At 44.8% G+C, this 25,742-nt stretch overlaps 1 protein-coding gene across 3 annotated transcripts in view; it reads left to right on the forward strand.

The window, feature by feature from the left end:
- Ptprm (protein tyrosine phosphatase receptor type M) overlaps positions 1–25,742 on the forward strand; it is a 698,790-nt gene that overhangs the window by 638,872 nt on the left and 34,176 nt on the right. For all 3 annotated transcript variants that reach the window (XM_057758864.1, XM_057758862.1, XM_057758863.1), the window contains one exon: positions 3,739–3,836. In XM_057758864.1, coding sequence (XP_057614847.1) covers positions 3,739–3,836 — 98 coding nt within the window. The remainder of the gene's footprint in view (positions 1–3,738; positions 3,837–25,742) is intronic.

The following is a 25,742-nucleotide window of genomic DNA, read 5'->3' on the forward strand; positions in this document are numbered from 1 at the left end:
GGCCCTGGGATGGACCAGAGTCAGGCTACCCTTCAGCCTCTCCACTCTAGTCCTCTTGTGGCTGAATGAGGAGGATGGTGAGTTGGAGGCCAGCTGTTCTAAGACGCGCCCTGTCTTGGGAGGGAGGGAGGGAGGGAGGGAGGGAGGGAGGGAGGGAGGGAGGGAGGGAGGGAGGGAGGGAGGAAGGAAGGAAGGAAGGAAGGAAGGAAGGAAGGAAGGAAGGAAGGAAGGAAGGAAGAGAGACAAGAAGGAAAGAAAGGAAAGACAATCTCAACTCCACTACCTTCTATCTGTGGGATCCAGCCACTTACTGTGCTTCTCCGAACCTGACTGAGATCTGAGGGCAGGGACAGGGACGGTCAGTCTGGTTTCTTAGGATGGTGAATTTTAAATTTAATGAGATAATACACTTAAAGTACTTCCAACAGTGCCGGGGAAGTAAAACTCCCTCAAACGATGTTAAATTTTATTCTGTGTATCCTGGAGCAGCATTGATATTTATACCTTGCTTTTCAAAGCTCAAATAAGGCACTGTGAGTGTTCAGAGGACCTTGACTTCTCAGCAGCTCTAGTTAACAGGAAAGCATGCTGTATAGAAATCCAGATATGAAAGGAACGCAGTGTAGCTTGCCTACCAGGGTTTGAAATTATAATTTGTAATATCCCTCACCTCCCGTGAACTAGAGAACTCATCTTACACAATAGAGCCCATCCTGGAGTGTCTTTCACTTGGGCTTTTGGTTGTATCTCAGCTTCCTTCCTGTGTCCACGTTCTTTGCGAGGCCGGGTGGTGGTGAGCGGCCCCTCCACACGCTTCCTTCGCAGTGCGTGCCAACCCGAGTGCGGGAAATGGAATGTCTTGCTGATGTGCTGCTGTTGAAATTCCTAGACCTTACCTGTCAGATGACATCGTCTGGCAGGAGGATAACAGCTGGGCTTCCCCTTCCAGCCCATTGTGTGAACGTCTGTGAACATGGCAGTGGCCTCCACTCAGCCAGAAGCGGTGGAAATCCCATGGGGGCAGCCAGTCACACCTGTACAGAATCTGAGGGAGATGGCTTGCCGAGCCCTTTCCGCTCTTGTGGATTCCCCATCCACGGACAAGCCCTTAGGGAAATTCCCAGTGACCCTAGAGACGGGTCTAGACTCATCAGTAGACGCGGAGCACTGCTCAGTGGACATTGGCTGACAAGGAGGAATTTTCTTTGACCACCAGGGTAATAATAGGCTGAGCTAAGTTGCGAAGCAAAGCCTTGGGCAGGGAAGCTTGGATCCGAGTGCCCTGCTTAGAAGTCAGGAGCAAAATAAAAAAAAAAAAAAAAAAAGTCAGGAGCAACAGTTCCATGTCAATGCCCCAAGGTAGTCCCTGAGGACTGAAATGAGTCCCCTAAAGGATGACCCCTTTCCAGAACTAGAAGAGGGAAAGACTATGGGTCCTCAAGCTTCTGTAGATGGTCGTAGAAGCATAAATTGAGAAGGAAGTCAAAACCAGGACTGATCGTTAGAATTCCTCATGTGTACACAGCCTTACACACACACACACACTCACGCTACTGCGTCATAGGCATTCTATAAAGAAACGCACTAACATCAGATATCGTGTCCCCCCCCGCATGAGGGAAGATTTCGATTAAATAATCACAGGGTGTTGCTTGCTATGAAGGACTAAGCAAGAAGTACTTTGAATAGCACAACAAAGGGTCAAGGTCTCGAACAGCCTGGGAAATCTCCTGGGGGGGGGCGCATAGATAGGAGAGCTCGAAGATGTTGGAACCCTTGACTCATCCTTGACTGTTGCCATGGTTATCAGAACTATTTCTCAATGTTTCGGTGTACATCAGAGGCCTGTGTGCATAACGAGGCCACTGCCCTGATTCAGAGCTTTTTTTTTCACATTGGTAAGGCTTTGCATGGAGATAGACCCCATGCAGGATTTCCCTCCTGAATAAGTAACAAGCTGTTAAGTACACAATGAAAGTGAAGGATGGGTGACTGATAGAAGCTGATGTTTCCGTGTCCCTCCTGTAGCCTGAGATTAAAGTCTCTGAAATCTTCAGCCTCTGCGGCAGGAGAATGGCTGAGATGGCTACTGGCACTTCACAGGTGGTGGCACGTGTATCCCCATCCCCAAACGGATTCGACACAGACGTGGGGCAACTGAGTCCACTTTTGTAAGAGTATAAGGCTGTGCTCTCAGAACAGCATGGGAAGAATGATAGTTGGTGTGCCAGGGGGCAAGGGGGACAAGCTGGACAGCTGGAACAGGAGGCTCTACACCATAACCATTGCCAATTGGTCCAGAGGAGTGGAGTGACTGAGGGGACCCCCTCGGCGTGCTGCCATTACTGCGACCAAACATGCACAAGAGATGAACATTAACAAATGCATCTTGTTTCCAGTCTGTTGCTTTGTTGTTTATCAAATGTTTGAATTCCATGGGTCCTCAAGATCACCTTGAGAGCTGTCAGTGTGCTCATCTAAAGATGGCAGGCAATACTGAGGCTCACAGTAACCAAGTGATTTATCATCAAAGGTCACCCAATTCAACTTGAAACACCGGCAAAGTAAATAACCCCTTAGTGTCAAGATACTGTGGTACAAGAGGGTGGCGGTTCTAAGTGTGCCTGAACATCTGTGTGCTTCTCCATAGAGGATGTGCCTCTCCAAGCCTTTAACCCTGCATTTCTCTCATCTCCGTGCATTTTTTTTCTTGTCTTCTGTATACCGTCAGTTTTACAGCCTCAGGTATGCATGGTCTTGAGGCACTTTGGGGTATTATTTTTTTAAGCTCTGGTGAATGGTGCCATAGTCGTAGGCAGCACTAATGGACTCAATGAGTTGTTTTCTAAAAATAAGTGAGAAAGAGGAATAGGACATGGGGGAGGGAGGGAAGCTTTGTTGGGGGGCAAGGAGAATTGGACAGGATGGATATTATCAAGGTATATTGGACACGTGTAAAAAAAATAGAAGTTTGAATTAAAAGAACATTTAAATTTTACCTTTCTACACCTGGGATATCAGCCCTGGCATTTTATAACACATATCCCGCCCCCACGGTTTTTTTGTTTTGTTTTGTTTTCTTGTTTGTCATTTGTTGTTTTTTATGGAGGATGGGAGTAAAATGCCAAGCCCCAGGAAAGAGTTCTGAATATTCAGATCTCTAAGGGTAAGGTGGCAGGTGCCTGGCCACATTCTGCCATGTTCCGTGGGATGCACAATGGCTGCCTTAGACCCGTAGCTTCTCTCTCACTTTAGAAAGTCGTGTGGAAAGAGAGAATGGATTAATTTGACTGATGGCACCAAAAAAGAAAAAATATTAGAAACAAGGAAAGGCCATCTCTCCTACCGAGGCTCATTTCACTCCACGTCTCGCTTCCCTGGGAGAGCTGCCAATTGTTAGCAGCAAGAGTAATGTCGGCCGTTTTTTTAAAATTCCTCTCTTGAGTATTATGGAGATAAATAACTAAATGACGGGGAAATCACTTTCTTTCGCAGTAGTAGTTTAAGAGGAGTAAAGAGAACTCAAAATGCAGATAATATTGGAAGACATGAAAAAAAAAGAGTCAGCCATGAGTGGAACATTGGCTCTCGCTGTAGGTACAGTTTCAGGAGTTCCTCTCTATATGGCTGCTGTCGAGAGGCATCTCGCTAAAAGCAAAGCGGGGTGGATGCACATGCTTCTTTGAAGTCCCAGCAATGCTCCAAGGGGAAATGACGCCTCTGCTCTGTTTTTCCCAGGGCCCATGCAGGAGACCATATATGACTTCTGGAGGATGGTGTGGCATGAGAACACGGCAAGCATCATCATGGTGACCAACCTTGTGGAAGTGGGAAGGGTAAGCCAGCCCATGCAAATGGCCTTTGGTCTCTTGTTGGGTTAGTGATCCAGAGACATGAATCATGCTCTTGAAATATTGCACATACTCCAAAAGAAAACTTATCCACCCAGCTTCTATTGCTTACCACAGTGGTTATACATTTTCAGTAAGCACAGTCTGAATGGCTCTCGTTTGCTGCAATAGCAACAGACATGGAATGCACTCGGGATTTAAAAGCTGCTGTTATCTGGCTATTTTGAGCATGCAATACCTCGAAGCATTGATGCTGGTTGTTGGGTGTCAAAACCCTGTGGGTACTACAATAGACATGACAGCATTGGCTCGAACAACAGTGTGCATTCCTGGGATCCGTCTGTGGATTAGAAACCTAGCATGCTGTCATGCTTCAGTATGCCTTGGTGCTGTAACCTATCAAGTTGGAGCCATAATCCTCCCCAAAGTTCTTTTATTCCTGTCTCTAGTGACTGGTTATGAGTTTTCATTTTGTTTAACCAGGAAGCTGATGAGCGGTGGTAATCTTAGCAATGGCATGTTATCAGATTACCTCCGGAGCACAAATTTTAAATGAGCAAAGATAAAGGGTACAACGGCCTTATAATGGGTTCAATTCCGTGGTGATGCTCAGCCCAAATGAAGAGCGCATTACTTCTTAGGGAAGTTGCTATTTATATCCAGCAAAGGCAGCCTGGTAGTTGTCCTAGAACTGAATCATTGAAGCAAGAACCTTAAAGGGTGGGTGGTTGGTTCTTAAGATTTCTAGAAGGGTGTCAGGAGGCACAAACAAATACAACAATTGTCTCAGAAGAGGATCTCAGTAAGTGGGATATGCTGAATATTCTAGAAAAGGTGACAGACTAGATAACCTGACCTTCAATAAACATCTTGAAATTCTAGATAATCCACACTTATTTTTTAAAGCTCATATACATCGTATGAGTATGTAAGTAGAGTTGTTTAAAATATGCAGCTTAATACTCATGAATGCAAGACATCATAGACCTGAAGTACACTTGGCCGAAGACCGTAGTGTGCCCAGAAACAGGCAGCAGAGCTCTGTGTCTGTCTTGGTGAGAAGTACCCTGATTTTGAAGCCAGTGACAGTCAAGAGATGACATTTTGGGGCCCTCAGGGTTAACATAAAATCCAAACCTGTGGGGGTGGATGGTCAGATAAAAGTCAAACTGGGGGAGGAAGTGGGAAAGAGGGGAGAGAAGAGAACATCCACTTGCCCTGGGAAAATGACAGTAGCATTGCTCCATCTTCACTTAAGATCCCAGGAAACTGAACCTGAGCTGAACTCATGGGTCAAGAGATCAAAAAAGAGTGTCACAGAGAGTCACCCCCATGTCTGGGGGTTCTATGGTCATGGATTCAATCAACATACCATCCACAAAAAGGAAAAAAAAAGGAAAAAATAAGAAAGCATCTGCATTCAACATGTGCGGGCTTATCCCTAGACAATAGAGTGAACCTGTTGACATTACACTGTATTGAGTATCACAAGCCATCTAGAGATGGTGTAACCCATGTATATAGGAGGATGTTGCCTAAGTTCCATGGGAATGGTCTAACAGTTTACATAAAGGAGACCCCAGGGGAATCTTAGAGCCAATTCCCCATTGATATTGAGGGAGAAGTATATAAACTCACAGGATGCAGGTAAAATGAATATAAAAGTTCCTAGATGCCCTTTATTTAAAAAAAAAAAGATGAGACTTCTAAATCAAGAAAGTGGACACAGTAAAACCAAAGAGAAATAAGAAAGTAGAGAAGAAATTTATTAAATTATAGTAATAAATATTAGCAAATACAAACCTAGTTATATGAAATAGACAAACTTTTGGCAAGAGATCAAAAATAAAAGGAAGAAAACCAGATATCGTGAATATCAGAAAGAGGATAGTGACTTTATAATAAAAGAATAAACTAATAGATTTGGTAATTTTGTAGAAAAACATATTCTCTAAGAGCAGTTCCCAAAGAAAATGAAATTCGGACAGAACAATTGGTTAAAAATTAAAGTCCGAAAATCAGCCATGAAAATGTACTGGACAAAATTTGTTTGTTGGTACTCAATATTCAAATTTTGTATGGTTTAATTTTATAAGTTATAAAATACAAATACATTTTATATGTTTTATAAAAATGATTCTAAAAAATAGAAGGAAAGATTGCTTTTCTATCTTACTTTATAAGGATAGGACAACCTTGAAACCCATCCCAGACACAGAGCATAGGAGAAGATAAAATTATAGGTGTCACAAATTGGCAGGAAGAAATAAATGGGCCAATGTCAGAACAGAGGGCCCAGATGTTGACTGCAGTCCTAAGTGAAAAGATATATAATTAGTGTGCTTTTCAATCAAGCCAGCTGGGGGACATTGCTTACCCATGTGGACTGAAAAAAGAAAAAAGATCTCTTACTCATGGAATGCCCCCAAACAACTAAAAGCTAACAACCTCCATATTACAAATAGGACTTTAAAACTCGTAGGAAACAATACAGGAAAAATATTTAAGACTTTGGGTTTTTTTAAAGACTGTTTCAAAGACAACAAAAGCTTGGGGAAGACTGGAATTTTTTAAATTTTAAGCATGTAAAGTTTTTGGTACAACAAAGGTTACCCCAAGTGACGAATTGAGGTGGGGTTGTATGAGTCCATTATGTAAAGCATAAAATCTTTCAAAGTCATATTTTCTGTACTGAAGGTAGAAAACCCTTTTCTTTCACTTCTATCTCTTCTGGAAGCTGGTGGAAGTATGGGTAAGCTGGCTTGGAGCCTGGTCAAGCAGGGGCTGGTCATGTGGACAGCCTAGAGGGAATCTCTGGTACCATGAGGAGTGGGGTATAATAGTACCTGTACATCCAGCAAGTCAGACAGCCATGACAGAATGCCTTACACTGAGAGGCATAAGCCACGGCCTTTTATTTCTTAGAGCTGTGGAGGCTGCTGAATCCATATCAAGGTCAGCATGCTGCAGAGTCTGGAGAGGGCTTCTCGTGACTTCCATGTGTCTGCGTTCTCACGAGGACTTCAAGTAGCACGGCAGACAGAGCAAGCTCTCTAGGTCTTTTCTCATACAGACACTAACCTTGTTGGATCGGAGCCCCACCCGTTTAAGCTCATTTGTCCTTGCTCCTTCATTTCTGGATATAGCCATCATGGGGAATGGGTGGTCATGTTTCAGCATTTGAATTTTGGGATATAAAATACTCCATCCATGACCACATACTTTGGGAAGTTCTGATAGATTATGTGAGAGTTTCTCCATGTCCAGTAGAGAAGTTCTTGCCCATTATGAAACTCAGTAAATATTAGGCATTAATTTTAATGTTCTATTTTCAAACCTCAGAACAGCAATGATACATATAATGACCTGTTGACTGAGTTTTCTGTGCTTCCCAATTCCCACAGTTGTTAAATCCCGAAGAAATCACACAGAAGTCTACATTAACTATAAACTGATTGGCCCATTAGCTCAGGCTTCTTATTAACTCATAACTTATATTAGCCCATTATTCTTGTCTGTGTTAGCCATGTGGCTCAGTACCTTGTACAGCGAGGCAGACACATCTTGCTTCTTCTGTAGTGGGGTCAGGACTGCAGCTAGGACTGGGCTTTCCTCTTCCCAGAATTCTCCTGTTCTCATTGACCCGCCTCTACTTCCTGTCTGGTTGTCCCACCTATACTTCCTGCCAGGCTACTGGCCAATCAGTGTTTATTTAAAATATAATTGACAGAATACAGACCATTGTCCCACACCAATGACCCTGATTTTCCTGAATATAGTGGGGTAGGGAATGGCACCAGAACTCATTCTCATTTAGGGAATGATACAATTTGGCTCGCTTTTCCCTTCCCCCTCCTCAGCAAGCACCCAGAGTGGGTGACTTCTGGATTGTGTCCAAGAGCCATTGAGCATGCCTTTGAACTCTTCTGTGAAAGAGCAGAGAATTTCTTGATCTCGCAATCCTTCTGAGGGAACTACACACTCATCCCAGTCTCTGGACTGACTCCACAAATACTTGCAGAATGTCCACATCCCACAGTGAGGTCTCTCTGGAGGTAGTGGTCTAGCCTTCACGGCTTTTACAATAGCCTCCTTCCCCCAAAGGAATTTGCTGCCTCAGATTTTAAGTATTGGCTTTCCTGAAGTAAATTATTTTGAAAAGTAATAATCAGTAAAATAACAACGTCCACTAGTGTTTAGGAATAAATGTTCATGGGTATTTTTCCCTTTAGTTAAAATTCCCAAGTATGCTCTATCCAAACTCAGAATCCTTAAGAGGGGAAATTCTTTACACATGATAAATTCCTTTACTTTAAGGAAGAGTACACACAGTGTGGTCTTTGATGTAAGACAGAAAGAGGGCTGTACTGTTAATTGCTGCAGTAAAGGGGCCGTAAAGCCTGGAGAGATGCTTCTGCAGTTAAAAGCACTAACTCTTGTGCGGACCAGGGTTCAATTCCTAGCACTCATGTAACAGCTCTGTAACTCTAGTTCCAGAGATCTGACACTCTTTCTCGTCATCCCCCAGCACCGAGCATAGGCACACACTCAGGCAGAACACCCATGAACATTTTTTTAAAGAACTAGTAATTATGTACAAAAGATTATTGGTACATTTTTCCCGGAAGTCAGGCTTCATCTCAAGTGGTGTGGCTCGGCAGTTTAGCAATGGAAAATGCCTCGCTGTGGCAGCCACAGTTCCTTCTTCCCACCAGGCCCTTGGCCCTGCCCTGTCAGGGGTGGTCACTGGTTTTCCAACAATGGCTTTAACAAATCAGTGTGGAAACTCCAGTCAGTGGGATGTACCTGAAGGGGGAAGGGGACATTAGGTTTCTGCTTTATTTATGAATCTGTAACCACAGGCTTACCAGAGATAAAAAATGCTCGAGTTTTGTTTTCGACAAATTCTTAACTCTTTGCCAGGTTGGCTGGGAGCGTAAGGGTGAGCTCAGAAGAGGCCTCTATCTAGTCCCTTCATGGGGTTGTCTTCAATTAGTAGTGACACTAATGGCATCTACTCTCGAATGTCTGCCGTGGACTTGGGAGTTTTGACAAGAGGTCATGTCCCATCTGGGAAAGGCCCTGACCTTGTTCCGGGCTGTTTGCTGTCGTTAGTACTGCGTATCTGTTGAGTGGCAAGCCCCCGTTTTCCATACATAGAAACACCAACAGCAAGCCATCCAAGAAATCAAAATGACACGATTCGAAGGGAACCGCTCCCTACCTAACATGTGCACCACTCGTGGGCCGTCCCTCATGAATCACCCATGAGCCACACGGGTGTGTGCTTGTTTACACCAACTTGCAGCCGATTCATTAAGGCAGAGCTGGGGACCTGCTTCTCCTCTTTCTTGCCCTCGAGCAGTCAGCATTAGGAGGCTTTAATTGCCTGTTCTGGAGCCACTGGGAGGCCTTCCCTGTCGCAGCACCTGGCGTAGAGGACAGAGATGCGCCACTCTCCTCCAGCGGGGCCTCTGGTACATCTGCCAGGACCTGTCATTATCTGAGACTTCCGTGTCGCTGTCATGCATCCCCTTTCAGCCCGTGCGTCTAGGAGGGGACCCTTGTCAGTTTCCCCGGCACCTGCCAACAGCTGCACACCTGGCAGTTAAATGGCCCTGGAATGTGTTGTGATTGTCTTCCTTGTTTAATGAACCCACCGGAGGGACAGTTAGTGTCTTATCCAGTCTCCCTGTTTCCCAGGCATTCCCGTTTACACTGTGTGGAGATTCAAAAACACTGCCATGGTGTTGAACGAATCCATCCGCCAGAAGTCTCATAACCAAATCTGCAGGGCTCCCGAAGGAGATTTTTGCATCGGTAATTTAAGCTAATGATTTCTAAACATATTTAGTCGGTTTTATGAAGACCTCATTAGAATGTGACTGTTTATTAAAAATCCAAACGACGTCTCACAGTCATTTAGGGAAATTATTGTTAAGACACGAAATAGTTGTGGCAACAGATGACAAGATGTTTGAGAACTGAGGAAAGGAGGGAACCCAGATGTTAACCTCTGTCATAACTGAGGAGGGTAGGAGATCACCTACCTACAAGATGTTATGAAGAATTTCATCTGCCCAAAGATGATCTTACATACCATTTTATATTCTTTTCATAGTATTTCTCCCTGAAAGAATAAGGAAGTCAGGATGTTTAATATAAACATGGAATATCAGTATCAGAATTAGCTTACTAATACACCTATAAAGAGGGTATATTAAAATTCCGAGTGCCCCTATTACGTAGGAAAAAGAACATCTGATACTAATCAGTAGCCTTCCAAGGCAGGATCAATGGGAAATTCAAGAGAGAGAGAAGGTCATACTTCCTAAAGCACAGGCACAACTCGCTTACTTACAAGAACAACCCTGGTAACCCCCACTAGTACAAAATGACAAGACCCTTTTACCACGGATGCTCTTGACTTGTTCAGAGACATTGCCAGATCTTATCAGTAAGGGAAGAGATATACTGTCTTTATATGTACTCCTGGCTTCCCTGGTTTAAACTCTCACTATTCCTTTTTATTGATTTCTTTTTAATGAAGTGCATTAAAAATCTTTATCCTACAATATATTCTGATAATGTTTTCCCCTCCTCCAGCCCCTCCCAGATTCTTCTTCATCCCCACCCACTCAGCCCATCCTCTCTCTCTCTCTCTCTCTCTCTCTGAAACAGACAAGCAGACAAAACACACAAACAAAATCCAAAGAGGGAAAAATGTAAGAAACATATGCACACACAAAACAACCAATAGCAACACAAAATTGGGAGCCATAATATACATGCAAAAAAAACCAGTAAGGCAAAAAAAAATTCAAACAAAGCAGTTGGGCCTGCCCTTAAGTGTGGCTAATTTACTGAGTGAGACTCTATCGGAGAAAAATAATTTCTTCTTTGCAAGTGTCGATTGCAAATAGCTTTTTAGCTAGGAGTGGTGATGTGGGAGAGTCTTCTGTTTTGTGTTGATTTCATTGGTTGATAAAGAAACTGCCTCGGCCCTTTGATAGGACAGAAAATTAGGTAGGCAGAGTAAACAGAACAGAATGCTGGGAAGAAGGGAAGTTAGGCAATCGCCATGCCTCTCCTCTCTGGGTCAGATGGGATGGAGCCAGCCGCCAGGTCAGACATGCTGAATTTTTCCCGGTAAGACACCACCTCGTGGTGTTACACAGATTATTAGAAATGGGTTAAGCAAGATGTGAGAGTTAGCCAAGAAGAGGCTAGAACTAACGGGCCAGGCAGTGTTTAAAAGAATACAATTTGTGTGTTATTTCGGGTGTAAAGCTAGCCGTGCAGGAGCTGGGCGGGATGAAAAGCGGGCCTGCTCGCCCCTTACTACAGAGTGGAAATATGACTCTGTTTCCCCTCTCAGCACCGACCCCATCTGACTTGAACCTGTGTAGGTCTCATGTGTGCAGCCAGTCACTATGGGTTCATATGTGCATCCGCCCTGTTGTGCCTGAAGGACATAGTTTTCTTGGAATCATCCATCACCTCTGACTCTCAAAATCTGTCCAACCCCCCTTTCTGCGTAGTTCTCTGACCCCAAAGGGCAGTGTTCGATGGAGACATCCCATTTAGAACTGAGTGTCCCAAAATCTCTCGCTCTGTCTATTGTCCAGCTGTGGGTCTCTGTGTTAGTTCCTGTCTACTGCCAGAAGAATCTTCCATGATGACAGCTGATTAAGACACTGCTCTCTGAATATGGCAGGAGTCGTTTTATTGCTGTGTTCCTAGACAGTAGTATTTGGTTTTCCGCTAGGCTCTTGTCCTATACAGACTCAGGTTCTTGGCCACCCAAAGAGCATCACACATGGGTTCCATCAGAGAGTGTTTGGTTACTCCCACAACATTTGAGCCACTATCGTATCTCCATGAAACCATCACCAGGAAAAAAGATACCCAATGTTACTGAGCCACTCTGTCAACAGCAAGTGAGGGACTTGGTTGTCTCTATGAAAAATAAGTCCCTGGCCACACCCCTGATCTTTGAGATTTTCTCTACCTAACAATCTCAGTTCCCTTATAAAAAAATTAAAATTTCACAGAACATGGCAAGAGTATCATTTGTCTTGTTCACAACTCATCTAAAGCCAAGCCTGCTAGTCCTTCTTAGTGTGGTTAACTGATCATCTAATAATATACTTACTGAACCCACAGCACCAAGATATAGAAAGATATTTATAATTCCTTCATCCTCATAGCATATTAGACAGGATATTAGAAAGTTAAGTATAATGAACAATCAATTGTGACAGACTTAAGTCAGAATGTGATCGTGCTAATGAAATAAATGCTGCCTGTGGAATCCAGGACTTGGAGAAAGCAGTGAGAGGCTGAACTCTCCTAGGAGAAGTGAACTCAAGAGACAAGACTAGGACAGAAATCATTTTAGCAGAAAAGGGAAAGAAAGAAGAGTGAATGTCAGGATGAGAAGGCCAGCGGCCTGCCCCAGATGTGGATGGGGACTGTGGTCCCGGAAGCTGCTTCAGGGATTATTAAAAAGGGTCTGCAGTGGAGGAGGAAAAAGTACAAAGTCAGTCTTACTGGGAGCCGTGAAGGAAGTGAGTCGGTGATTCTGATCAGCATTGTTGAACACAATTCTGCCTTGGCCCAGTAGGGTGCACCTGTTGTCCCAGATACTCAGACCAGACAGGATGGCATAGCCAAGAAGAAGAGAAGGAGGAAGGGAGGAAACCAAGGAAAGCAATAACCGTGGTAGCCACTGAAAAGAGCGAGAGAAGAGTGTGGGCTGTTCCTTGGTGAGCGGTCTCAGCAAAAGGCCAGTATGACCAGAGAGAGTGTGTTTATAGAAGATCACAGTTTGGATGTCACTGGGATGGGTACTGTCTCAGCATTTCTGTTGCTGTGAAGAGACACTGTGAACACGGCAACGCTTCTTACAAGGAAAAAAATGTAATTGGGGTAACATACTTACAGTTCAGGGTGAACGTTCAATCCGTTGTTATCATGGCAGGGAGGATGGTGGCGTGTAGTCAGACATGGTGCTGTAGCTACAGCTGAGAGTCGTGCATTTTGCAGGAAGTCAGCTGAGACACGGGGGGGGGGGTATCCTGAGCATAGGAAACCTCAAAACCCACCCCAATAGAGACTCCAACAAGGTCACACCTCATAATAGTTCCACTCCCTGTGAAATTATAAGGGGAAAATTACATTCAGATGACCACAGGTACCAACAAACAAAAAGGAAAGCTTGAATATGAACCTGGGTCTCTGGCTTTGTGACTTGGACAGTTAATGTAAAGACATTTATTCGCCAAGTGCCTACCTCACCCCATCTTCCACGGAAACCTACCGGACCCTACCCACCTTGCCCCATCCTCCATGAAAGGGCTTAGTTTTTAAGAAGAAGGCTGGTTGGTTCCATTTGGCTGTGTAGAGTCTGAGACGCTGAAAGAAAAGCAGATGTAAGCTTTGCAGACATCTCAGGAAGGAGTTAAACTGAAGCGCTGAGAAACCAGGGGTTTTGTCTTCATTTCCCAGCATCTGCTGTGCCATCTCTACCCTCAGCTTTCAACTAGACACGAGTATGAAGATGAGAAGACAAGGCTCAATCTAAAAAGTATCGACACAATTATAGTAGTTAGTACCCGAATGTACATGTCACATACGTGGGCGGGTACATTCAGTGATAGGAGAGTGCATCGGACTGGTTTTCGTTACTATGATGAAATGCCTGGGAAATCTACTTCATAAATCCAAGAGGCTGATGAAACTCCACAGCTCTGGAGTCTCCAAATCTCGGCAGCATTGTTCAGACACTTGCAAGGGACCCTTGGCTTCACCACATCATAATGGGGGCCACTAAGAATCTCCTGTTCATTCTAAAGTCACTGGAATTCAACTATACGATGCCTACCCTAAAGACATAGTCCACACTAATTCTTGAAGATTCCACCTCTGAGATCTTTAGTGGTTTTAAGTTTCTCCCCTCGTAATATCGCTAGCATAAGACTTTCGGGATTAAACCCCTGTGTTATTGGGAAAGGAGCTATGTTTGAGTGATGACATTTAGACACAAGCAGAATTGGGAATGTGAAAAGAAATACAAATAAAAATACAAGAAGAGAAATGGCAAAGGAAAATCACAAAGTAAGATTCCTCCAGTGATCAAGCATATGTTATATACAGTTGATGTGGACAGTAACAAAAGGCTGATTGGGTCATTGGGCACTAGATGGGGAATCAGGAAACATAAACTCTGTGACAGTGGTTTCAGAGTCTGTGGGATTCATAGAAGGTGTACCTCAGCTGGATCTGAAGCTGAGGCTGCAGGCAATCTTCCCAGGGTGTGTAACACATGTACAGAGCATGGGACAGTACATATCTGAAAGGGAGTCTGGGAATGCAGACAACCACGGCATGTAGCAGGGATGCTGCAGATACGCCCAGTGTCCATGGAGAGCTGAGGTGTTGCCATGGAGAGCTGAATGCACTCCTCTAGAATGGAGTTCCAGTAGCTTCCTGTCAAGGGTCCCCAAGGGTTTGCATGAGGAAGGACCATGAACAAGGGACACGTGGGAGAGGATGCAAAGAAAGCCACTTAAAACCAGAAAACCAGCCAAGAAGTTGACAGGATATGTCACTGGACCACTTTCCCCCACGTCCAGAGGGAGGCCCATCAAGTGTCGTTAGCCCGTGTGCAGCAGAGATCAGTTCTGGCTAATTGAAGTCAAAGGGGAATTTACTGGAAGAATACCAGGAGCTCAAAATGCTAATATGGAAAGGGAAGATAGCAGGCAGACAGGAAAGAACACACATCTAGGGGGCAAGAAGCCAGACAGTGTGGGGGGATGCCTATGCAAAGATGATCAACACTAGAGGGGACAACCATCATGGTAGATGAGGCCTGGTGGCTGCAGCAGCTCTCCGCCGTATTGGCAGAGCGTGACGTGCTCACACGTATCTGGACAGATGGGAACATGGAGACAGACATGAGGCAAGAAGTAGGGCCCGGCTAGAAACCTCAACCCCTGCCCTCTAGAGGCCTCCTTCCTCCAGTGAAGACCCTCCTCCCAGGATTCCCCAAACACAGCTGCCAGCTGGGGATCAAGTGCTTATATACGTGAGCCTGTGGGGAGTGTTTTATATCCAAACTATATCAAGTAGGGTATGATTGTGGGTCCAAAGTCAAAAACACGTGAAGACAAAGAGGGAACTAACAGGTATTCATCTCGGAGATAAAGTTTCATGTCCTTGAAGTGAAAAGAAAATGACCAATTCTAAAATACCATCCTTATATTAAGATTTCTTTGCATTCGTTGTGTGTATTCAGACTAAGAAAATCCCCTTGAAGAACAAACATCCCGTGTATTTATCCACGGGACCCCACAGCACTCACTAGGTCTCTCCTAGTACCAGCAGCAGGAGGAAAAGTCTGGGGTCTGAACTCTTAAGAGAAAACAGGTCAGTTTTTCAAAGACATGATGAGGGGAGAGCCAGTCACCCCTGCTTCTCCCATGCTTTGCATAGGAATTATGTGGGAGTCCTGGCATGGAAGGATGCAGTGTGACTATTGTCCCCGTGAGACAAGCCCCGTCCATGATGGAGCTGTGTTTTCGTTGGTGCGACCATAGAGGATGGTCAGTCGCAGGTGTGTAAACCTTTTAAAAGTGATTTGATCTGGTAATATAAACTCTTACATTGGGAGATGTCCCTGTCACAGGTTCTCAAGGTTGCTTGTGATGATAGCACCCAGAACAGCACATCCCTTTCTTTCTTCAGAGGTCCCGTAGAACCACAGTGGCTTCCAGAGTGCAGGAGGAACAGGGTGCAAGAGAGAATGCTGAGCCTTCGGAGAACTTCTGACCATTTAATGAGGAGACACCACACGTGCACGCACGCACACACACACACACACACACACACACCACGGAGACAATGGACATCAGGAAGAAGTCTCTTCCCGGTACACAAAAATAAGGGTATATTTTGCTTTTTAACCTAAAATGTACAGTCCTTGGAGAATTGTCACCTCGTGTCCCATTAGCCCAATTGGAATAGCAAATGTGTGTACCTCGAAGGCAAACGGTAGTGAAAAGGGAATGAAGAAACTGATACAATTATAAAACTTTATTTGACAAGGACACTCTGGATCGGCTATAAAGTTGGGTAGTTTTGAGAACTGTGAGAGAAAAGTAAACACACACTCTTATACAAAGCAAAGAGAAAACCACCAAACTATCCTTGATCTAACCAAAGCCTTTTCAAGTGTTTTAAATCAAGTACTAGGCACTACATTGTATAACCTCAAATCATAAGGTTTTGTAATATGTTTATTATCTGGAATGCTAATCCTAACATTTTATAAACGTTATTCTGAAATAATTCTTTTTATAAACGTTATTCTGAAATAATTCTTTCAAATAAATATATGCTCAAATAATCTATTTACACTCACACACACTTTCACAACTTGTAAATTCCCAGGGCATGATAAAAAGTTCCCGATCAATACGTTCATATGCACACACATACATACATGCACATAAATGAACACACACAGACATGCACGTGCATGGACAGGCAGGCATGCAAGCCACAGTCCAAATTGAATGGAGCATTAATGAATTTCCTGTAAGGATCAATCTTGTGTCTTCACTTCAAAACTTCTGTATTTCTGCCTTGTCAGTGTTAGGAAGCTAAACCACTCAGAGCTTCTGTCCATATCTCCTGTTGGGCCTTCTCCCTGCCATACATGTGAGTAGTTACAAACCAGGAATAGTGACAATTCAGACCACATAGATGACATTTATAAGTATTGTGTGTGTTTGCTGCATGTATGTGTCCATGTGTATGGCAGGAGGTCAATGTCAGGCATCTTCCTTGGTTGCTCTCCCTCTTATTTTTGAGACAGGATCTTCCTCTGAACTAAAGCGTGTTGATTTGGCTAACCTGGCCGGCCAATGAGCTCTAGAGATTTTCCTTTCTCTGTGCAACAATCCTCAACCCCAGCAGTCAGTCACACATGCCTTCTACGCCACTTTTATGTGGGCGCTTGAAATCCGGACTCAGGTTTTGATGTCTGCACTTTACTGACCGAACCATCTCTGCAGACCTTAGTCTGGTATCTTACCCTTTCGTTTTCTGTGTTTAGATATGTTCGTATGCACAAATGATTCTCATTGTGTTCCAGCTGCCAAGGACACTGCCAGGCCTATGACCTTGAGCAATAGGTCAGGTGAGGGTGTAACACAGGTGTGCAGCAGCCTCTGCTGTCTAAGTTCATGTAGACACACAATGAGAAAATCACCCAATGACTTCTCACAATGTCCCCATCATTGTACACGATATGGGAAGTCTCTGAGCCACAGCGGCCTGCACCTCCTGCTCACATGAGCACCAGGTTGAATGCTTCGGCAGTGCCCATCCTTAAACAGTGTGCGGACAGGTAGTGAGTGGTGTGCTCAGTCCACGGCTGGGTTCTTTTCCCTACTCTGCTCTTCATCTCTGCTTATGTAGTCCTCTAAGCCCTTGCCCTGCGCAGTCCACGGCAGGGTTCCGTTCCCACCTCTTCTCTCCATCTCTGTTTATGTAGTCCTCTAAGCCCTTGCCCTGCGCAGTCCACGGCAGGGTCCCTTTCCCGTCTCTGCTTATGCAGTCCTCTAAGCCCTTGCCCTGCTTTCCTCCTAAGGCTTAGGCTTATCTGGCCAAGTAAATACATGAGCAAGCCAAGAGGGTAGTTCACAGGATTATCCGGTGAACAGTTTGATGGTTTTTCTAGAACAAAGTGGCAAGACAGTAGTACCTCCAGTTTCCCTATTTATAGACGAAATAAGGCAGTAATTCAGAAGGCTGCAGGCAAGGAGAATGCCATTACCTTAGAACTTTTCTCTGGCAGTATCAGCCCTGTGTGTAAGACCCGGCAGGGACCACAGCTGATGGCATAAGCTACTGCCCCATTTCTCTGAAACCGAATCTCCAGGCATGTCATTGCTATATAATCCACTCAGCTCCCTTCCGCCTGACAGGATGGTTGCATAAGTCCTTTCCTTCCCTGGATTACAGACTTGTCATGGAGGCACGGGGAGTGATGCTATTTGAGCATCTTGGGGCATTGCTGGGTTACGGAAATCTTCTGGTTACATTAGTCACGAGTATAGGAAACAGACAAGTTGAATCCCAGGATTTCAGTGGACTGTTTACTGGATGTTTCTGTAAAGAAGCGCAAGAAGGGCCAGAATAATGATTTGGTTGGGATTCCATCTGCAGAGGGCCTTCAAAGAGCCATAAGAGTCCCTCCTTCACAACTAGACACTGGATCTATACCTATGAGCTTTGGCTCAGCTATTGCATGCCTCAGGATGGGCCACTGATCATATGCATGCAGAGGAATTAGGAACCTTTAAAATGCCGGGACTGCAGCAATGCATTCCTGGATCTCGCCCTTCTCAAATACACACTTCTTACCCCAAGGCCGTCAGAAGCAGCTAGGCATCAGCTGTCAAAAGAATCCCACCCTTACAGGCCCCATCGAACAAAGATTTGAAACGTCACGGACTTCCTGGAGATGTCTTCTACCAACGTCCTCCACCTCCCTCGCCTTTCCCTCTTCATCCACACATGGAAGCAGCACCCTTTCTGGTTGGATGCACTAAAAATGTTGTCAACCTTGGGAAGCTCCAGAGTCCTTCCTTTAGAATTGACACCCGTTCTTCCGAACCTCCCATTACAGTTTTGTTCCGAAATTTTTAACAAACTTTCAATTGCACTAATTCTGTTCTCTGTCCCTTACAAAAACAGTGTTCATAGCAACATTTGTGTTACTCGCCTACAGATAGAAAAATGGAACTTCTAAGAGGTTCGATGCCTTGCCCAACATCACAGCTAGTGAATGAAACTTGGTTTTTCACATGGATGGTGCCACCCCAAGGAATGTACTTTTTTTTTTTTTTTTTTTTTTTTTTTTGGTTTTTTGAGACAGGGTTTCTCTGTAGCTTTGGTCCCTGTCCCGGAACTAGCTCTTGTAGACCAGGCTGGCCTCGAACTCAGAGATCCGCCTGCCTCTGCCTCCCAAGTGCTGGGATTAAAGGCGTGCGCCACCACCGCCCGGCTGGAATGTACTTTTGATTACTGCACTTGCCTCGTGATCTGCCTCAAGTTAGTTTTGCTGACTGTGAATGCCTTTTCATAAATGTTACAATCATAGCTCATTCCTCCGTATCCCAGAAAGACCTAGACAGGGTTTTGCTTGCAGCTGACTTTCACTACCCAATGATACACAGGGCAAGCCAGAAACTGTATGTCCGAGGCTAAGACATTGACTCTTGCCACATTGCCACCACAATGCCACTTGAAATGCTGATTCCCTCAAGCCTTTTGCATCTACCTGTCAATCAGTTTCAAGTGAGATATTCGTAAAATATGGATAGTAATCTTAACTGCAGAATCAGTGTAAAGGGGCATCCCACCTTCTTCCTATAATTAAGTAGGAGCACAGAGACAGTCTGGGCCCTTGCAACTCATTGTCCTCCCCAAGCCTCCATGTGAGGATACAGCTACGAGAACGTCTCACCCGAACCAGCTCTATGTATGGGAGCTGCAGTGACCTTACAAATGAGGGTTAGCGGACTAGCCTTGTAACTCCAGCTGTTTGCTTTGAATTGCCTCTCCTGACTACAGCAACTTTTTCCTAATTCCATTTTAGCATGTATATTTCCACCACCCCATGATCTACTATCTACAAGCACATGTAGAAAGAGCCAGGGTGAGGCTATGACTCACACGAGGTTACAAATCTAAAATATGACTTTATTAAGGTGAAGACAATGCAGAAAAAGGTCCACTTTTTTTTCCTCAAGAGATTTACCACATACCCCTCTTGGAAATGCTTCACTGATATACTTTGAGGCCTGAGTCTATATGCGAATAGTGCTGCTATTGCTCAAAAGGTATCTAAGATGCTTCTTTAAGGTGTCACCATCTGAGTGTGTGACATGCTTTTACCGCACTTGGTGATGGTGAGCTCCCTCCTTGGCCAGAACTTGGGTGTGGGGAATTTCTAAGTACCAGGGCCCTCTTTCTTGAACAGGTGCAGAACAAAGCTGGCTGAAGGAGTATGCCTCTTGAGAAACTGCTGAAGTCAATTGATGCTGCTTTCTGGATCCATAGTCAACTGGATGAAGTAGAAGGGAAGAGACAGACAGAAAACCAGAAGCAGGGAGCTGGACCACACAGGCTATAGACAGTAACCTAGAGGGACAAAAATGAAGCATCTTTATGTTATGAAGCTCTTCCCCCAAACCAAAACTATACAGTCCTCCAGGAACACTTGATTTTCCATCCATTCCTGAACTCTTCAAGAGTTTTGCCTGAAGGAGTCACCCAGTGAATCAGGTCAAAGAGAGAGAAGCCAGCCAGGTCCCTTGTACACAACCCTTATTAGTGTATGTAAAATGTTTTAGGGAAAGTGGTGACCAAATGACACTTACATGTACATGTATATAGTAATGATCTTAGCTGGGCCCTAGTGACTCCTGCCTATACTCTCAGCACTCAGAAGCAAGAGGTTAAAAAAAGGTCATGATGTGAGGCCAACCTAAACAACATGGCAAGCCCTAACACAACTTGGACTATAATGTATGACTATATATTATACATTAACGTATGGACTATAATGTATAATGTAGTTAGGGTGTCTGTTGCTCTGAAGAGACATGATGTCCACAGCAGCTCTTATAAAGAAAAACATTGAATTGAGGTGGTGGCTTACAGTTCAGAGGTTTAGTCCATTGTCATCATGGTGGGGAGCGTGGTGACACGGTAGAGATGGAACTGGAGAGGAGCTGAGAGAGTTCTGCATCTTATAGGGAACTGGAAGTCAACTGAGAGGAGCTAGAGCAAAAGAGACCTCAAAGCCCGCCCCCACACTGACACACTTCCTCCAACAAGACCATACCTCCTAATAGTGCCACTCTCTTGAGATTATGGGGGCCAATCATATTCAGACTATCACAACTACCGCAATGACCTTGCCTCAAAAAAGAAAGGGAAAGAGAGAGAGGGAAGAGAGATCTTATATTATTCATGAAAAACCTCCTTGGAGGCATGAGAAGAAATTAGCCACTTGAGATCCAGGGAAAAAGTCAATGAAATGACATCTTCAGAATGTACTCCTGCTCCACCCCTCCAGCCACACCTCTTCTTAGGAGTCTCCCTAGACAGGGCAGCTAAAGTCTAACAAGACCAAAGAAAGCCATGTGCTCCTTGAGGTCTACCCTCCCACACATGCCTACAGCTGGATTCAGGGTCTGTTCTACCCAAGGAGTTCATTGCCTGACCTGGCCCTGCCTTCCAGAATCAGAGAGAGAAGCCTGGGCCCTTACAACTCAGTTTTGTCCCCAAGCATTCATGTGAGGATACAGCTATGATAACATCTCATCTAAACCCAGTGACGGCTCTATGTATGAGAGCTGCAGTGGCCTTACAAATGAGGATTAGCGAACTATCTTTGTAACTCCAGCTGTTTGCTTGAATTTGCTTCTCCAGACCACAGCCACTGTTTCCTGATTCCATCCAAACCATCCAGTAGGAGACTGGATGCCAGGCTCTCTCCTCTGGGGAGCACAGTTTGCAGTAAGGAATGAAAGCAGCGTGGATGCTCGCCTCCATTTCCCTTCCACCATCACAAGCCACACAGTTTTCGCTGCTCAAGACATCTCCCCTTCTCTGTCTAAACATCCAGTTTCACTTTCCAGACTCTGCCAACTCCCATTGTCACCTAGGGTCCAAATTGGAGACTTATTGCTGAAGAATAAGGATTATCTTTTTTGAGCTCTTGTAAGCAACTGGACACTTGGCAAATGTTTTTATCCCATTGTATCTGGTGATTTCCAGACCGATCTGCACTTGGGAGCATCCAGGTAGCTTCGGGAAATTTGACTGCTTCTGTCCAGACACAGAAATTGAGAAATAGCTGGAATGTGACCTGGGCGTTAGGGTTTCTTCATACACTCCTAGCTGATCCAGATGTGCAAGCAGATTTGAAAACCTCTAACTTCATCTTAGGACATTCTGGGACAAGCACTGTCACCATCCCTTTTTGACAGCAGAGAACCTGAGGTTGCATAAGCAAGTTGCAAGGCCTTCTTCCAACTCACATCAGCCAGGCTCTACAGTCTGATTGAGTTGCAGAAATTCTTTCTGGTCGGTATGGTCTACAGGCCAAGGAACTTTTTAGAAATGCCAATTCTGCAGACCCTCAGAATTTCTTGAGAATCACTGCAAGGAGTTCTGATATGTGCTGTAGTTTAGACTCTTCCTGCAGCCATGTGAGGTTCTATTCGAGGTCAAAATGATGTACTCCTAGACTTGGAAGCTATGGCTCTAGCCCCAGTGATGTTGTGACCTTAATAAGTATGGGATTATGATACAAATTACCCTCCTTTAAAACTACCAGGAAGTTCAAGATCCTCACATTATACTGCTTTCTGTATTTTAAGTTTGTGAATTTTTTTCTTTTTGGTTTTTCGAGACAGGTTTTCTCTATGTATCTCTGATTGTTCTAGAACTCACTCTGTAGACCAGGCTGGCCTCGAACTCACAGAGATCCGCCTGCCTCTGCCTCCGAGTGCTAGGATTAGTGAATTTTAAAGCCAAAGTTGACCACTCCTTGGGTGCAGGGACTACATCTCTCCTGCAGCCCTGAGCGTGGTCATGAGCAGCCAGTGAGGCACAGTGCTTGTTGCTTGATTAATGGCCTGGTGGAACCGGCATAGGGCATCAGTAATCAGAGAATCCTGGAAGTAGCTCCTTCCCAGGCTGGAGACTGTTGCCATACATGATGAAGATGTGTGGGAGGCAGAGACTCTGCTAGATGCTGAGCAAGTACCTTCAGGCTGCAGGAGACAGCTGGCCTGGCACAGAATCAGATGGAGTATCATCCAGTTGTGTGGGGCCAGGACTCCAGCAGGTGTTTTCAAAGCATTGGCTTCAACATCTCTGTAAGGAAAGTCAGCCAGGGGGTGGCTGCAGACACACAAAATCTTTTTTTTTTCTACACATAGTCTTTATCTCTAATGAAACATGCTTTCCTTCCTATCCCTTTTTCTTTAAGCAAAAAAAAAATAAAATAAGTAACTTGGCACAGGTCCAAGCAGTTAAAAAGATACTTAGAGGAATTCAATTTAGAAGGATGCTTTAGTAGGCTGAAACAGATGTGGCAAACCATTTCAAGATACCTTGGGAGATGAGTTGGGGGAAACAGATTCAAAATGGTCCCTCTGCCTTTTCTCGACTTGCCCCGACAAGTACTGGTGTGCAAGATATTAGCTGCCCTGGACTCTTTGAAGAAGGAAGCACCTTCGCGCTTCTGTTTTCTTGACTGTGTCTGGATTGGAGCATTCTAATGGCTCTGCGCTAGCTCCTGACCATGCGTATGCAAGGACTCCACTACTGTCTCTGTGCCAGCTCCTGACCATGCATATGCAAGGACGCCACTTCTGTCTCTGCTGAGAGAGCAGCTGTGCCTGTTTGCCTACAGTGTGGCTGCAATGGGAGCCCTTAATTTGGAGCTACCCCACATAAGCTGAACATGATCTAGCCTAGCGGTCCCTCCCTCCCACCTCCACATGAGAGTATCCTGCTGCATCCCGTCTTGCAGAGATGCAGAGCTCTGGAAAACTGCAGTAGAGCTAGGTCAGATCTCAGATGCAGTCTGAACTGGCACATGGGAGCTATCCAGAAGGGAAACTCTGGACCCTCAGTCCAGGCTGGCAGGTTTTAGCTCCTTGACCCCAGGGCACTGAAGGCCCTGGGTTCATATTTGTTAAAAATGCCCAGGTTGGGAAGGAAAGGGGTCAATAATAGATGGACAGGCAACCATGCAACAAACTGTCTCACACCTATTGCACCTGAAGTTTGTCAACTATGATACACCAGATAAGGTAAAAGATCCCTGGTACAGTGCAGGGTGCAGATGCACCGTGTGTGTGTGCGCGCGCGCGCGTGCATGTGCGTGAATGTTCTTGTTCTATTGCACTTTCTGGAGGGAAGACTTTTTAGTTGTATTGAATTGAGTTCCTCCATTTTAAAAACATACGTTCATACTGTATTTGTAGTTTTTATCCACTACCTTCTGCTTGCATCATCGAAGTCACAGAAACATTAAAGCAAGGCCTTCAGCAGAGAGGAGAGCTGAGTGTGTGCTGTACAGGCGCTCCTGCTATGGACATTCTATAAATGAAGTATGGTCACCCTCAGGTCAGATAACTCTACATGCACACTGTCTGATCAGACTGGCTTTGCATCTAAAGGAAGAAATTCGGTCTCTTTTAATCTTGGGTATTATAGAGTTTGCTTGGCTACTCATGATAGATATTTGTGAGATATAATTGTAGATACTACCTTTAATAATGTCACAGATAGCTTTTTCCAGACAAAGGCTGTTCAGGGAGGTCCGCGAAAGGGATTGGAAACAGTATGAGATCAAACCCATCTTTGCCCTGTGCTTCCCTTGCCTCAATCTCTGATGTATATATCACCTAAGTTTAGTAAGGATTATCTTACAGAAAGTTTCAAAGTTTAAAGGCAGCTAGACTCCTAGCCAGCCACAAGCTACACTACAAACGTTAGCATGACACAGATGTTTGTCATTCTGAAATGCCTGGCATTTTCCTCCTCATGCTGATTCTATGTCCATGAAATATAGCCCCGTGTAGCTACTGTATATTTTTTGTGTATAAGATGTGACCTCCAGGTGCTACGGGAGCAAAGACATAAGCAAAATAGCCCCTTTCCTGCTGGCCAGTGATAACCAGGTGCCAAGTTTTGTATGAAAGATCTCATCCTTGCTACCAAATACGCTCCTTGGGAATCAAAGAGAGTTTAAATGTATGGAGAAAAACTTGGGGTGCATCTAACACGTGCATTGAAGATTGGGGAGTATGGCCTAGAAAGAAATGAGTGAGAGAGGACATTCTAATCAGAAGGGATGGTTGTGGATCACAGAGGAAATCCTTATTTGAGGAAATTTAAGGTAAATGTATGTCCTTGAACATGAAATAGAAAATCAAACTGACAGTCGTAGATTGAACTGAAAACGCAAGTTGTGGCCAGTTTTCAAATCCACTTACACCCCAGATGAGAGACTGTCTAGTAACTTTCCGGAACAGGGCTGGAAAGCAGCGAGTTTGCACACATCAGTGTGTGGGGCTCCACTTGCGAGGTGGCCTCGGGATCTTGCCCAGGTAGGACACCTGCACCAGATGATCCCTGTAGCAAATTGAGATTGTGGCAGAGGTAATATAAGGGGCAGAAATTACGTGTGGGAGGTGTTCCAAAGACATGATGGAATTTCATGCAGCCACATAGAAAAATGAAATCGTCACATTTGCGAGGAAATGGATACAACTGGAGATTGGCGTGTTAAGTGAAGCGAGCCGAACTCAGAAAGACAAATTCCGTGTTTTCTCATACATGTGGGACTTAGATTTGTAATCATGTATCTGTATGTATATATTCGTGTGTGGAGGTGTATGGGGGTGAGGGTTATGAAACAAGAAAGGAACCATGAGGAGGAGGAGATCCTGTAACATGAGGGGGCTGGGTTGTTGGGGTTAATGTCCCACCTGGTACCCCACAGCCGGCAAGCCCCAAAGAAAATCACACAGAGATCTCCATAAGTTATGAAACTGATTGGTCCATTAGCTCAGGCTACTTATTAGCTCTTGTAGCTTATATTAACCCATTATTCTTATCTATGTTAGCCATGTGGCTCAGTACCTTTCTCAGAGGGGCAGCTCACATGTTGCTTCTTCGGTGGTCTGGGCTGGAATAGGGGGAATGGGCTTCCTTCTTTCCAGCATTCTCCTGTTCTCATCACCCCACCTCTACTTCCTGTCTGGTTGATCCCCCCCCCTTACTTCC

The sequence above is a fragment of the Chionomys nivalis genome, chromosome 26, assembly GCF_950005125.1.
Source record: "Chionomys nivalis chromosome 26, mChiNiv1.1, whole genome shotgun sequence".
NCBI classification, from domain to species: Eukaryota; Metazoa; Chordata; class Mammalia; order Rodentia; family Cricetidae; genus Chionomys; species Chionomys nivalis.